At 45.8% G+C, this 14,770-nt stretch overlaps 1 protein-coding gene across 1 annotated transcript in view; it reads left to right on the top strand.

Moving 5' to 3' along the window:
* Positions 1–349: 349 nt before the first annotated feature.
* The window catches only part of LOC117966865 (nuclear factor 1 X-type-like), a 145,328-nt gene continuing 130,907 nt past the window's right edge, over positions 350–14,770 (top strand). Inside the window, exon 1 of the mRNA XM_059008169.1 lies at positions 350–514. Coding sequence (XP_058864152.1) covers positions 512–514 — 3 coding nt within the window. The 5' untranslated portion in view covers positions 350–511. The remainder of the gene's footprint in view (positions 515–14,770) is intronic.

Genomic DNA, 14,770 nt, shown 5'->3' on the forward strand with positions numbered 1-14,770 from the left:
ACGTGCATCGTCATTCGCTTCGGAGGTCCAATTGTTTTTGTTTGTTTTTCTCCCTCTCCTGTATTTTTGAGGGAGAAAGTTAGTGGGAAAGGAAGACGAAAGAAAGACGATCGAAATTTTGTAAAGCAGAAACTTACATTTGAAGTTGAGGCGAGAGCCCCTTTTTCTGAAGCCGCGCGACGCTGGTCTGAACCCCGCTCCGCCCTCAACGCGACGTGTTTTCCCCAAAACGAAGGGAGACACCGCCGACCTGGCGAGGAGTGGACCGCGTTCCTCTTCCAGCAAGCCGGGCACTTCAAATAAAAAGAGACGATTTGGATAATCCGACCTTTTTTTAAATAAACTGTTTGCTGGACTAAAGGCCGTTTTTTTCCTTCTAGGTTTTCTGTGCTTCCGCTTTTATCAGAAGCAGAGGCTTGCCTGGGCTTTTTTTTTATTTTTTTTGGAAGCTGAAGTTTTTTAAAGGGGAAAAATGTGTCTCTGAGACTGTTGGCAAAACTCCCTGACCACAATGGTACGTGTTGTGTAAATCAATAATCTGCTCTTTTTAATGCGCTTCAAAAGATTGGGGACAACAAGTTTCCTTTCACTAAAGAAAGAAAGACAGAAAGACAGAAAGAAAGAAAGACAGAAAGAAAGAAAGAAAGAAAGAATCTGGCAGCTCTCTGTTTTAATTCCTTTAAAAAAAAGCGGTGCGTTTAGTTTTAATCCGAGTTTCGCATCAGAAGAGACAACTCTTCTCATGAAACAGCGTTTGAGATACCGGTGCCACATAACCCGTTTAAGAAACCCGTCTTTCTCAGCTTTCTATATCTAATATAACCTGCCAGGTTATTTTATAAGCTTATATCGTGTGTGTGTGTGTGTGTTGTCTTTGATTTTTATTTGTGTTATTTATGTATTTATTTTAAGAAATAATATACACCTTCTGTTAAAAAAAAAATCATTTTAAACCTCTCTATGACATAGTTAAACATTTTTTTTAAATATATGTGTTTTACAGTAATCTCTAATAATAATAATAATAATAATAATAATAATAATAATAATAATAATAATAATAATAATAATAATAATAATAATAATAATAATAATAGGGAGGCTGTGTGGTCCAGTGGTTAAAGAAAAGGGCTTGTAACCAGGAGGTCCCCGGTTCAAATCCCACCTCAGCCACTGACTCATTGTGTGACCCTGAGCAAGTCACTTCACCTCCTTGTGCTCCGTCTTTCGGGTGAGACGTAGTTGTAAGTGACTCTGCAGCTGATGCATAGTTCACACACCCTAGTCTCTGTAAGTCGCCTTGGATAAAGGCGTCTGCTAAATAAACAAATAATAATAATAATAATAATAATAATAATAATAATAATACAAAACAATTATACATTTTATTAATGAAAAACTATTTGAAAAAGCTCAGCGGTTCTTATGCTTGACGGTATTCAGCACGCTAATGTATGCTTCCCCTCATTAGAAACTTTTTTTTTTTTTTTTAAGACAGCCCTGTTGCATCAGGATGTGGTTTGCTGGTGGAATGGCCGGCTGTCAGGTAGCTGGTCGCTTGAGTGTCACGCTTCTCACAGGCTGGAGCGAGTCTACGTGAGAGTGACACGCGAGTCTTAGAAAGCGCGCAGGTGTGTTTCCTGAACAAGCTTCGCTGTCACGAGAAAAGCAAGCCAGTGAGCCTGGTGACGCGTGGTAACTACATGCGCATTACTGCTGGTTTTTATTACAATCCCGGATTAGTTTATATAGCAGTGTGGAGTAGTGGTCAGGGCTCTGGACTCTTGCCCGGAGGGTCGTGGGTTCAATCCCAGGTGGGGGACACTGCTGCTGTACCCTTGAGCAAGGTACTTTACCTAGATTGCTCCAGTAAAAACCCAACTGTATAAATGGGGAATTGTATGTAAAAATAATGTGATATCTGTATAATGTGATATCTTGTAACAATTGTAAATCGCCCTGGATAAGGGCGTCTGCTAATATAAACCAGTATACAAACCCGTGCCACCATTAAAGTGATCCTTACGTATGAACTATATTAGGAACTATACATAGATTAACATTATACATGTCGGCGTGAATTAGACGAGAATCATTTAATCGAGTAGGCTATAAAGTGAATTATTTTACTGTAATAATGCACGTGGAATGAATGCATGTATTATTATTATTATTATTATTATTATTATTATTATTATTATTATTATTATTATTATTATTAATAGTAGTAGTATATCAGTTGTTTGATTATATGTATTGTTATTATGAGTATTAGTTTTATTGTTTAAGGGAAACAACGAGGCGGGAGCTGGTTTAAGAGAAGTTTTTGAGTAGAATCTCGAACACGCTGGATGAAGTTTGTATTTGAAGGTACAGTAATATGGAAGTGTAGAGATTTCAGCAGCACTCTTGAATGCTGCATGATTGCAGCGGTACGCTACTGTCACCTCATTACAGTGGATTGTGCATGCGGGCCAGGGACAGCTAGGGCACAGACCAGTATGGATACGTACCTTCCTTCACCATTGCAATGTGGATGCGTCTACCTTTTAACACGTTTCTTGCAGTCAGCCAGGGACTGTACATGAGCAGTGGACAGGTTATAATACTGCGATGTTAACAGTAAAGGCTGCAATGACCGCGGCTTGCACCGTGCATTAGTGAAAACAAAAACAGCGCAGCCTTTTCATCTTCATGCATGCTTGTGTTATCAATCATCGTGCAGGAGACGCAGCGTGCAAAAATAAGAAACGCGAGAGGATATACCTGTCCGATTTCACAGCTGTCAGCTCGTGGTTGCCGCGCGGGTTAGAATATAATCGTCATACTGCCGTGCGGCGGCTCGTTAAATTAACCCTTTAGGTGCCCGCGCTATTTCATTATCGAGCCGAGCCCCATAGTCAACACCCCGCATTTATCAAATACACATTCCTCCTGCTCCAAACCCACGGCTGTTTGTTTCTATATTCATCTGTGTATTTATTTACCAAAGAGCGCACTAACAAGCCCAGCGCCTCGAAGAAAGCCGTGCCCCGTGTCGCCATTACAACCCCAGCGGGTCAGTCTGTGTCTGAGGAGTTTGGCTAAAGCAGCACACGACCGCGCTTTCATAAAACTATTTCACACGTGTAATAGGATGAAATATAATGCCTGCAGTTTGCATTGCGGGCTTTAGCTTTTTATTTTGAAAACACCCTTCGTTTTATCTCTGCTGTTGGCTGCGGTGTGATAGGCACATTTTGCTGTGCCTAAGAATCTATTTTTTTCGCAATACGGTGAACGCTCTCAGTTCATTTGGGTAGAGGAGCTCGCCAGGGGAACACGATCCCCTCTAATTGAAATCAAATGATATTCCAGCAACAACACATGGGAGCACAATGCCTCTTAAGGGAGGGACTATGACAAGGCGAAGGGAGCAATTAACCCTGTGAATTGTTAATACGACACTGCGTTTTCACCCAGTGCTACAGGGTCTATGTGAACGATCTAAGGCGGCGGCGGATCTTAATAACGCCACTCTTTCATATAGACCAGCTGAGTCTTAGTATATATATCCAGATTAGTATAAAACGCACTAGTCCATCTTCTGAATGTATTAAGAGACTGTTTGATACTGTATGCGCTGTTGTATGAACAGTATAGCCACACTCAAGTAAAATAATGCAACGTGTCCCGGGAGGCTTGCCAGCTGGCCCGATAATTCCGGGACACTTTAAGACATGTCAGGTTTTTCAACTCAGCTTTCTAACCGCACGTTAAGTGTGAACTGTGTGAACTGCTTAAAGGAATTGAATTGTTTTGCTAACTAGCTACTAAAAGCGCACACCTGTGCGGGGGCGGGACTTACTTCCTGTGAGAATCCATCAATCAGACCTACACAGTTTGCTGATTTTCAGGAAACTGAGCAGGAAGAAATATTAAATAAATAGAATCTTAACCCCAAGGTTAAAAGATAAAGAGCGCGGGTGAGTGACGCTGCTCTATAGCGACGGAATTGCTAGTACGTCGATAGTTATACAATTTTAAGCAATGCGGTTTGAATCCATGTTGCGATGCTCTCCCGATAGACTCGCCATCGCAATTCAACGCGTTGATTGAAGCCGCTCACACGATTCACACTCTCCATTTGTTGATTTAAAATTGATTAATGTGGAGTTTAGAGGCGAGTTTAAAAACCTGACCGGTCTTGACAGGTCCCGGGATTATGGGGCTGGTTGGCAAGCCTGTGTGCCAAGTATCGCAGGTTGTGATTGCAATTCTTTCCCAATGTAATCAGTTAAAATCTAGTTCCGAATCTTAAATTAAAATGCACCACCAATTTTAATCAGTATCGGAGCACAGAGGCACAGATGACTCTAACCTTTACCTTGCTTTTTCTGAGCTTCACCAGTATGAGTTTACTTTATCACAGCAAAAAAAAACAAACAACAACAAACAACAACAAACGGATGTTTTTTAATTGCTTGAATTTTTTTTCACTTCAGTATTTTTCTCCACGGACATTTGCCATTCCACAATACAACTGGACATGCTGGTTCTTGATTTCTTTGTTGCAATCAAGGACTTCCCCCCCCCCTCCCCGCCCCTCCCCTCTCCTCCCCTCCCCTCTCCTCCCCTCCCCTCCCCTCCCCTCCCCTCCCCTCCCTCCCCCCTCTCTCTCTCCCTCCCTCTCCTCCCCTCCCCGCCCCTCCCCTCTCCTCCCCTCCCCGCCCCTCCCCTCTCCTCCCCCTCCCCCTCCCGCCCCTCCCCTCTCCTCCCCTCCCTCTCCTCCCCTCCCCTCCCTCCCCCTCTCTCTCTCCCTCCCTCCCCTCCCCTCCCCTCCCTCTCTCCCCTCTCTCTCTCACTCCCTCCCCTCCCTCTCTCTCTCTCCCCCTCCCCGCCCCTCCCCTCTCCCTCCCCTCCCTGCCCCCTCCCCTCTCCTCCCCCTCCCCCTCCCCGCCCCTCCCCTCTCCTCCCCTCCCTCTCCTCCCCTCCCATCCCCTCCCTCTCTCTCCCCTCCCTCCCTCCCCTCCCCTCCCTCCCCCTCTCTCTCTCCCTCCCTCCCCTCCCCTCCCCTCCCTCTCTCCCCTCTCTCTCCCCTCCCTCCCCTCCCTCTCTCTCTCTCTCCCCCCCCCCTCCCCTCCCCTCCTCTCCCTCTCAGAACCCTCAGCAACACTTAAGAACGTAAGAACATAAGAATGTTTACAAACAAGAGGAGGTCATTCAGCCCATCTTGCTCATTTGGTTGTCAGTAGCTTATTGATCCCAGAATCTCATCAAGCAGCTTCTTGAAGGATCCCAGGGTGTCCGCTTCAACAATTACTGGGGAGCTAGTTCTCATGTAACTGCTTACTGACAATCCACTGCTCGAGGCCTTATATATCGCTGTGCTGATCGCTTGGAAGTGCCCGCAGTTCCTGTTCTTTGTGAGAAGGGCTTCATAATGACCTTGTTTATTTTCCATATGTAAAAGGTGGTTAAGGGAAGGGAGTGGGTTTGAGTAGCTCAGAAATTAAAGAAAGAAAGAAAGAAAGTGCTGGGCTGCAGTGTGGAAGGCAGTGGGTTTGAGGAGCTCAGTGGTTAGAGTGCTGGGCTGCAGTGTGGAAGGCAGTGGGTTTGAGGAGCTCAGTGGTTAGAGTGCTGGGCTGCAGTGTGGAAGGCAGTGGGTTTGAGTAGCTCAGTGGTTAGAGTGCTGGGCTGCAGTGTGGAAGGCAGTGGGTTTGAGTAGCTCAGTGGTTCGAGTGCTGGGCTGCAGTGTGGAATGCAGTGGGTTTGAGGAGCTCAGTGGTGAGAGTGCTGGGCTGCAGTGTGGAAGGCAGTGGGTTTGAGTAGCTCAGTGGTTAGAGTGCTGGGCTGCAGTGTGGAAGGCAGTGGGTTTGAGTAGCTCAGTGGTGAGAGTGCTGGGCTGCAGTGTGGAAGGCAGTGGGTTTGAGGAGCTCAGTGGTGAGAGTGCTGGGCTGCAGTGTGGAAGGCAGTGGGTTTGAGTAGCTCAGTGGTTAGAGTGCTGGGCTGCAGTGTGGAAGGCAGTGGGTTTGAGGAGCTCAGTGGTGAGAGTGCTGGGCTGCAGTGTGGAAGGCAGTGGATTTGAGCAGACCAGTGGTTAGGGAAAGCAAGCACTTTTCTTATTAACACTGGCAATATCATCACTGTTCCCCTTTTCATCTGCTGAAGATTTATTCTTATTTGTATTATTATAAATTTATAAGGCAACTTACAGGTGTACAGGCAGCACAGGGTTACAATGCAAGATTAATAATTAAATACAGTATAGTTTACAGTAAGTGCAAATAATACCACTAAAATACAATATGAACTAGGACGCAGCGAGTAAGGATTACAAGAAGTTATATCTACAATGACATATTAGTAATATAATAGTGCAAGGATAGTGCATCAGCTGAGGATCCAGTAACGTGGTGCGGAGGGCAGGCGAGTCCAGTGCAGAGCAGGAGGGGCAGATCATGACATCTACAAGAGCAGTTTGAACAGGGGGGTCTTGAGGGGGCAACGGAAGGCAGGGAGAGATGGAGGTTCCACCACAGAGGGGCTGGGGAAGGAGCAGGCAGGGGAGGATGGAGAGGGGAGGATGGAGAGGGGAGCGAATGCTTACAGATGATTAGCTGATAGCTGATTCTGCTTCCTGGTTACGAATCACGTGGTGTAGTAAGAAAAGAACGGCACCCTTGAAGGAGTCATGTTGTGCAGGTATTTCAAGGATTCTTTCAAACTGAAAACACATCCCTATCGTTTAGGCAGGGTGCATTGCAGAGCCCCTTCTCTTTGCCTTTCGTTTTTAAGAAGTTTCTCCTCGCTTTCATGTGGTTACTGTCCTCGGCAGCTCATCAGCAGCACTTAGCTTAATATAGGCAGAATAACTGATGTGGATTTCTTGTGTGGCCAAATACTGCCTGCAGAAAAAAAATAATATTCAGTTGCTCAGAAGAGCTTCCCAAGATGAAGTCCATTTTCTTTCCTCTTTTGTTGCCATTAACAACATTAACCGCGCCAAACCCTTCTGTTATGCTGGGCATGTGTTTCTTACTCTGTGTCACAATACTGCTAAAAAAAAAAAGAAACCTCACTAAATTCATAATAAATATTTTAAAAAATGGTTTATTTATATGATACTAGAAATCAATGCAAACCCTCTTTGCAATAAACTTCAGGAGGTACTCTTTATGAAGTACTAATTATAATTATGACACAATGGTTTTTCAATAACATCGCTTGATAACTTTGTTGGGAAAACAAAACCGTTCCTGAAATTCTGGACCTGATCCTTGTGTCCAACAAAAACCCCAGTGACATGGTGGCTGGAGATCTCATCCTACCAGTCTGTGCATCCCTCAAACCAGCAGGCCCTCTGGAACCTGTGCACTCCCCTAACAATCACATGACAACACCAGCAAGCTCTTTCCATTCTGTACCAAGTCCACACCTGCCTTCCAAGATGCTCATTTGCAGAATTATATTTTCAATTGCAGATTCAGGGTCAGGGTCTCCTCAGCTGAACCCCAGCAGATTCAGGGTCAGGGTCTCCTCAGATGAACCCCAGCAGATTCAGAGTCAGGGTCTCCTCAGCTGAACCCCAGCAGATTCAGGGTCAGGGTCTCCTCAGATGAACCCCAGCAGATTCAGGGTCAGGGTCTCCTCAGCTGAACCCCAGCAGATTCAGGGTCAGGGTCTCCTCAAATGAACCCCAGCAGATTCAGGGTCAGGGTCTCCTCAGCTGAACCCCAGCAGATTCAGGGTCAGGGTCTCCTCAGCTGAACCCCAGCAGATTCAGGGTCAGGGTCTCCTCAGCTGAACCTCAGCAGATTCAGGGTCAGGGTCTCCTCAGATGAACCCCAGCAGATTCAGGGTCAGGGTCTCCTCAGTTGAACCCCAGCAGATTCAGGGTCAGGGTCTCCTCAGAAGAGGATCCACTGTAATCAGTATAACCACTTCTACTGTTTCCTGAAGTTCTTTATCAGAGACCTGCTGTAACTTGTAGAGCAAACGAGTCTCTACTGACTACTAGACTGTTTAGAGACATGTCTGCTTTTCTTCCGAGGTCATTTCACCTCAGCAGTGTTTTCAGGGTCAAAGCATCTTACTGGCTGCAAAGCCTGTCAGTCAATAGGGGAAGCAGCTGATTGGTTACTGACATTAAAGAAGTCCCTGGATTTCTTTACATTGATTTATTTACCCCAGTGTAGGACCAGATAACCTGCTTTAAAATAACAATGATCGTGTGCTACAGTTTGAGAACTTGCTTTCCAGCCAGTAATATGAACCCAAAGATATTCAGAGGTGAAATGACCTAGGAAGTGAAGCCCATGTCATGGGAGAGAGGTTCGGTGGTCCGTTGGTTAAAGGAAGGGGCTTGATACCCGGCTCAGCCACGGACTCTCTGTGTGGGACCCTGAGCAAGTCACTTCAGCTCCTTGTCCTTCGGATGAGACGTAAAACAAACGAGGTCCTATTGGAAGTGACTCTGCAGCAGCAGTTGTTGATGCATAGTTCACCCCCTAGTCTCTCTAAGTCGCATTGGATAAAAGCGTCTGCTAAACGACTAATTAATAATAATAATAATAATAATAATAATAATAATAATAATAATAATAATAATAATAATAATAGTGCAGTGTAGCACCAGATATTTTAAAACAATAAAATACATGTGTCTCTTTCTGCACTCGTGTGACCTGTGCAGGAGATGGAAGCGCAGAAGAGAAATGGAATTATTTTGTTAGCCACACCCCCTCCAGGCTATTGGCCCGATGACATTCACAGGCATTCTGACAGCTAACCCTAACCCTAACCCTAACCCTAACCCTAACCCTAAACCCTAACCCTAACCCTAACCCTAACCCTAATCCCAGTGCTGGGCTGCAGTGTGGAAAGCAGTGGGTTTGAGTAGCTCAGTGGTTAGATAAAGAAAGCGCTGGGCTGCAGTGTGGAAGGCAGTGGGTTTGAGGAGCTCAGTGGTTAGATAAAGAAAGCGCTGGGCTGCAGCGTGGAAGGCAGTGGGTTTGAGGAGCTCAGTGGTTAGATAAAGAAAGCGCTGGGCTGCAGTGTGGAGGCAGTGGGTTTGAGTAGCTCAGTGGTTAGAGTGCTGGGCTGCAGTGTGGAAGGCAGTGGGTTTGAGGAGCTCAGTGTAAAAAAGCCATTAAAATGACATTTGAAGGACGTTCCTTTAATAACATGAGACCTGGACATCTGTCTAGACACTGAGAGAAAGAGGGGAAGATCCACAATTATCTTTAATTCCTGAGACTTCCTGTTCCACCCCACTCTCTCTGTCCAGCTCGGCTGTGATAACAACTTCCACTGTTTTCTGAAGTTCTTTATCAGAAAGCTGCTGTAACTTGTAGAGCAAACGAGTCTCTACTGACTACTAGACTGTTTAGAGACGTGTCTGCTGTCAACAGCAGCCATTTCCAGACAGAACAGAAACAACCAGGTGAAAGCATTTTCCTTTGTGCACACATACAGAACTGCATGAGTAAACAGCACGGGTCACATTGACTCGAGGCATAATGTTTGCATACAAGAGAAGAAAAACTAAACAGAGCAGAGCTGTTACTGTTTGTGTACGAGTTCATGACCCCAGCTTTGTACATGCAAGTGTAATAAAACACTTTCATTAAGTACAGTAGATGTTGTTAGAGGTGGAATGTTTAAAGTCATTGTAATTAACACTATTCTATTCTGACGCTAATATAGTACACATATCTTCTGTTTTGTGCTTTTACATTCAGTGCAGTTTTGAAAGAGACACGTGTTATAATAAACACGTATTTTCAATTAAAAACATGTTATCTGGTACTGTGCTGCCAGCTCATGATGCAGTCTGTGATTGCAACCTGGGAAAAGCCATACAGTGTTATTGGGAACCTTAGACAGAAAGGGAGAGGGAGAGGGAGAGAGAGGGAGAGAGGGAGAGAGGGAGGGGGAGAGAGAAAGAGGGAGAGGGGGGACGGAGGGAGGGAGAGGGAGAGAGAGGAGAGGGAGAGGAGGAGGGAGAGGGGGAGAGAGAAGGGGGAGAGGGAGAGAGGGGGGGGAGGGAGAGAGAGGGGGAAGGGGAGAGGGAGATGAGGAGAGGGAGAGGGAAAGAGGGAGATAGAGGGGGAGAGGGAGAGAGGGAGGGAGAGAGGGAGAGAGATGGAGAGGGAGAGACAGAGGGAGAGGGAGAGAGAGGGAGAGAGAGAGGGAGAGGGAGAGGGAGAGATAGAGGGAGAGGGAAAGATAGAGGGAGAGGGAGATGGAGAGAGGGAGGGGGAGAGGGAGAGGGAGAGATAGAGGGAGAGGGAGAGGGAGGGAGGGAGAGAGGGAGAGAGGGAGAGAGAGATGGAGAGGGAGAGACAGAGGGAGAGGGAGGGAGAGAGGGAGAGAGGGAGAGAGAGAGAGTGAGAGGGAGAGACAGAGGGAGAGGGAGAGGGAGAGGGAGGGGGAGAGGGAGAGGGAGAGGGAGAGACAGAGGGAGAGGGAAAGATAGAGGGAGAGGGAGATGGAGAGAGGGAGGGGGAGAGGGAGAGGTGAGAGATAGAGGGAGATGGAGAGGGAGGGGGAGAGGGAGAGGGAGGGGCAGGCCAGTGTCATGTGATACAACACAAGCCCCCTGCTGCAGCTCCTGGCTGCCGCCTGCCTCTCAGCAGCTGTTTTCCACACACTGTAGCTTTTAATTTCTCAGCTTCGCTTTCCAGGACTAATTTGGGGCTTTATATGACCGCCATGCGTTATTCAGCAATGAAACTGTTTACTAAAATTAAAGCAAGCCCTTTTTATATGAGTATAAAAAGAAAATAAAAACCCTCACCGCAAAGACATGAATAGCCTCTTTCTGCCACAGCGATGGGTTTCAGCTGCAGTGTGGAAGGCAGCGGGTTTGAGGAGCTCAGTGATTAGAGTGCTGGGCTGCAGTGTGGAAGGCAGTGGGTTTGAGGAGCTCAGTGGTTAGAGTGCTGGGCTGCAGTGTGGAAGGCAGTGGGTTTGAGGAGCTCAGTGGTTAGATAAAGAAAGCGCTGGGCTGCAGTGTGGAAGGCAGTGGGTTTGAGGAGCTCAGTGGTTAGATAAAGAAAGCGCTGGGCTGCAGTGTGGAAGGCAGTGGGTTTGAGGAGCTCAGTGATTAGAGTGCTGGGCTGCAGTGTGGAAGGCAGAGGGGTTGAGTAGCTCAGATTGATACTCTTAATAACTTGTGGCTAATGTCGTCGCGAAGTTATATCGCCACTGAACTGGGGTGGTCTGTGCGTGTGTCTGTGTGTGCATGCGTGCATGTCTGTGCGTGTGTCTGTGTACGTGCGTGCGTGCATGTCTGTGCGTGTGTCTGTGTACGTGCGTGCGTGTCTCTGTGTGCGTGGGTGTGTGTCTGTGTGCGTGCGTCTGTGTGTGCATGCGTGCATGTCTGTGCGTGTGTCTGTGTACGTGCGTGCGTGTCTCTGTGTGCGTGGGTGTGTGTCTGTGTGCGTGTCTGTGTGCGTGCGTCTGTGCGTGCGTGCGTGCATGCTTGCGTGTGTGCTTGAGTGTGTGTGTGTGTGTGTGTGTGTGTGTGATACAGACTGTAACTATCAATGAAGAAGTATATACTTTAGTCTTTCATTGCTGTGATCCGAGCCCCTATAGAGTTTAGAATAGAAAATCTACACTACAGGGAGTCCGTGCATAGTCCTCAACACTAAACAAATGTGTGTGTGTGTGCATGCGTGTGTGTGTGTGTGCGTGTGGGAGGAATGCACACAGCATTGCCTGTCAGACCACACCACACTGGTATGTGATGAATGCACAAGCTGTAGTCGGTCTCTCCTCCCCTCCTGTCTCCTGCTGTAGAATACGCCAGTCCAGTCCCTACCCTCAGGGAGCCAATCCGAGTCCTGCAGTGGGATCCACTGCTATTGAAGTACAGTCTGTATGCAAGCTGTTCTTCTGCTTCTTCTCATTTATTAGAATTATTGTATTATTAGTATTATTATTCTTCTATTTAACACTGTATTTGATTACATTATATATTAACAAACAAATCAACAAAAGATGAGAAAGGCACTCATGCCCCAACATGTACCCCACCCTGCCAATCACACGCTCCACCCTCCTAGTCACACACTCCACCCTCCCAATCACACGCTCCACCCTCCCACCGTCCCAATCACACACTCACACCCTCCCAATCACACACTCACACCCTCCCAATCACAACCTCCACCCTCCCAAACACACACTCCCTATCACACCCTCACACCCTCCCAATCACACCCTCCACCCTTCCAAACACACCCTCCCAATCACACCCTCCACCCTCCCAAACACACACTCCCAATCACACCCTCACACCCTCCCAATCACACCCTCCACCCTCCCAAACACACCCTCCCAATCACACCCTCACACCCTCCCAATCACACCCTCACACCCTCCCAATCAAACACTCACACCCTCCCAATCAGAGAGAGGCAGGCAGACCGATTCAGAAACGAAACAATATATTTAACAAGTTGCAAGCCAGAGATGAAACAATGCTAGTGTTGAGGGTGTTATTAATTGATTGATCAAGGCATCAAAACTCGCTAACCTAGAAAGCTGAAATAGGGATTCCAGACAATATCAAATTCTATGGTTTTCTCATGAAGTCTTCCAATAAGGGTGATACAAATCATAAGCGTTCCAGTGGACCAGTAGCATGGGGTTCTGTATCGTAATGGACTATTGTGATACCACACTGAAAGCTCTAGGTAACTATCTGCAGGACACAAAATAGTTCTGGAATGAGACATGCATGTGAATAATAGCTGCTTTGAACAGAACATGTGGGTATGATTACAGCTGTAACAAAACGGTCCGTCAGTAATGAACACTTCATCTGATAACGCCATAGCCAAGAACACCACTCCCAAAATCATTTCTTGCTGTTTTTTTTATTTCTTTCTAAGAGTTAGCTGTTTGTAGACGGCGGTTTCATTATCATCCAACGGAACCCTGCAAAACTTACAATGGCACAGTAACTTTCAAGAAACAATTTATGAAAAAAGTTTGGGATATGTTATAAATTGTTAGAACACAAGAAGAACATAAGAAAGTTTACAAACGAGAGGAGGCCATTCAGCCCATCTCGCTTGTTTGGTTGTTAGTAGCTTATTGATCCCAGAATCTCATCAAGCAGCTTCTTGTAGGATCCCAGGGTGTCAGCTTCAACAACATTACTGGGGAGTTGGTTCCAGATCCTCACAATTCTCTGTGTAAAAAAGTGCCTCCTATTTTCTGTTCTGAATGCCCCTTTATCTAATCTCCATTTGTGACCCCTGGTACTTGTTTCTTTTTTCAGGTCGAAAAAGTCCCCTGGGTCGACATTGTCTATACCTTTTAGGATTTTGAATGCTTGAATCAGATGCTTCATGGTTGAATGTGCTCTTTCTCCCTCTCTCTCTCTTAACTCTAACCCAGCATAGTGCTAGTAAAGTATAGTGAGATGGTGTTGAAATAGTATTCACAGTGACATGAGTTTAGGGTTATAGTGGAAAGCTATACTGTCCTGAGATTTGGGATCAGGGAGTCACTTTTTCATCTCAAGGTAATCGGAGGCCACGAGTGATTTTTCGGTCATGTGGGCCTGCATTAGCCAACCGGGATGAGAGTTTCCATGCCAGGGTTTAGTATTCTAGTGCATTGTAGTTTAGTGTATATGGGAGGCGCTATCCTTTGAAGAAGAATACGTTATTTTTGTTCAGTTATACCTCCTATATATTATTATTTATTTCTTAGCAGACGCCCTTATCCAGGGCGACTTACAATTGTTACAAGATATCACATTATACTTATATCATATTATTTTGTATGTACAATTACCCATTTATACAGTTGGGTTTTTTACTGGAGCAATCTAGGTAAAGTACCTTGCTCAAGGGTACAGCAGCAGTGCCCCACCTGGGATTGAACCCACAACCCTCCAGTCAAGAGTCCAGAGCCCTAACCACTACTCCACACTGCTGCCTGTATACACATGCATAGATACATCCAGTAGCCTATCTGTCTGGAACAGCTATGGTAGCACTGTTTTGATATACACCGTATTACCAATGTGCGCTCTGTGCCTCATCCCGCTCGATCTGCATGTTGGAGGTCAGGATTGAGAGCTTCAAGAGATGATAATAATCGCTGGATGAGGTCACCGTGCATCAGGTTGAATCGGGTCCTTAGGGCCGGTGTTTCTATGTTTCTGTCCCGCCTCTCCCGGTTCTCTGGAGCTGCGGCGTGGGAATGCGGTATTGTGAGCGCAAGTGACGGAATCTGCAGGCTTGGATCCAATGCTAAGTTTGGCGTCTCTGGAAATGCTTTTGATAAGATCGGGACACTGAAGCGAAAGAAAGCGTCTGCTTTCGTTTATTATTATTTATTTATTAGCAGAAAGTGTCTGCTAAGAAATTAATAATAATAATAATAATAATAATAATAATAATAATAATAATAATAATAATAATAATAATAATAATAATAATAATAATAATTATAATAATAGTCAAGAAGCCATTCCACGTAATCATTTATAACCAGGAAAAAAAGCTTTGGGCCTCAAATTAATAATATATATTTTTACAAAGCTTAAAATAAATTAACTCGAATCAGGAGCGCTGACATTCACGTTTGATTTATGCAAGTATGATTATCAATATATAGGGCCGAACAAAAACGCTGCAAACTTAGCAGCTGCTTTGTGAATACGGCCTGACATAAGATGTGACAATTTCCCAGCACCCAGTCCCTGAGCACTAACCGCTAAGCTACACTCACACACAATGAGTCACATGTGTACGGGATTCTA

This window comes from Acipenser ruthenus, chromosome 36, assembly GCF_902713425.1.
Source record: "Acipenser ruthenus chromosome 36, fAciRut3.2 maternal haplotype, whole genome shotgun sequence".
Taxonomy (NCBI): Eukaryota; Metazoa; Chordata; class Actinopteri; order Acipenseriformes; family Acipenseridae; genus Acipenser; species Acipenser ruthenus.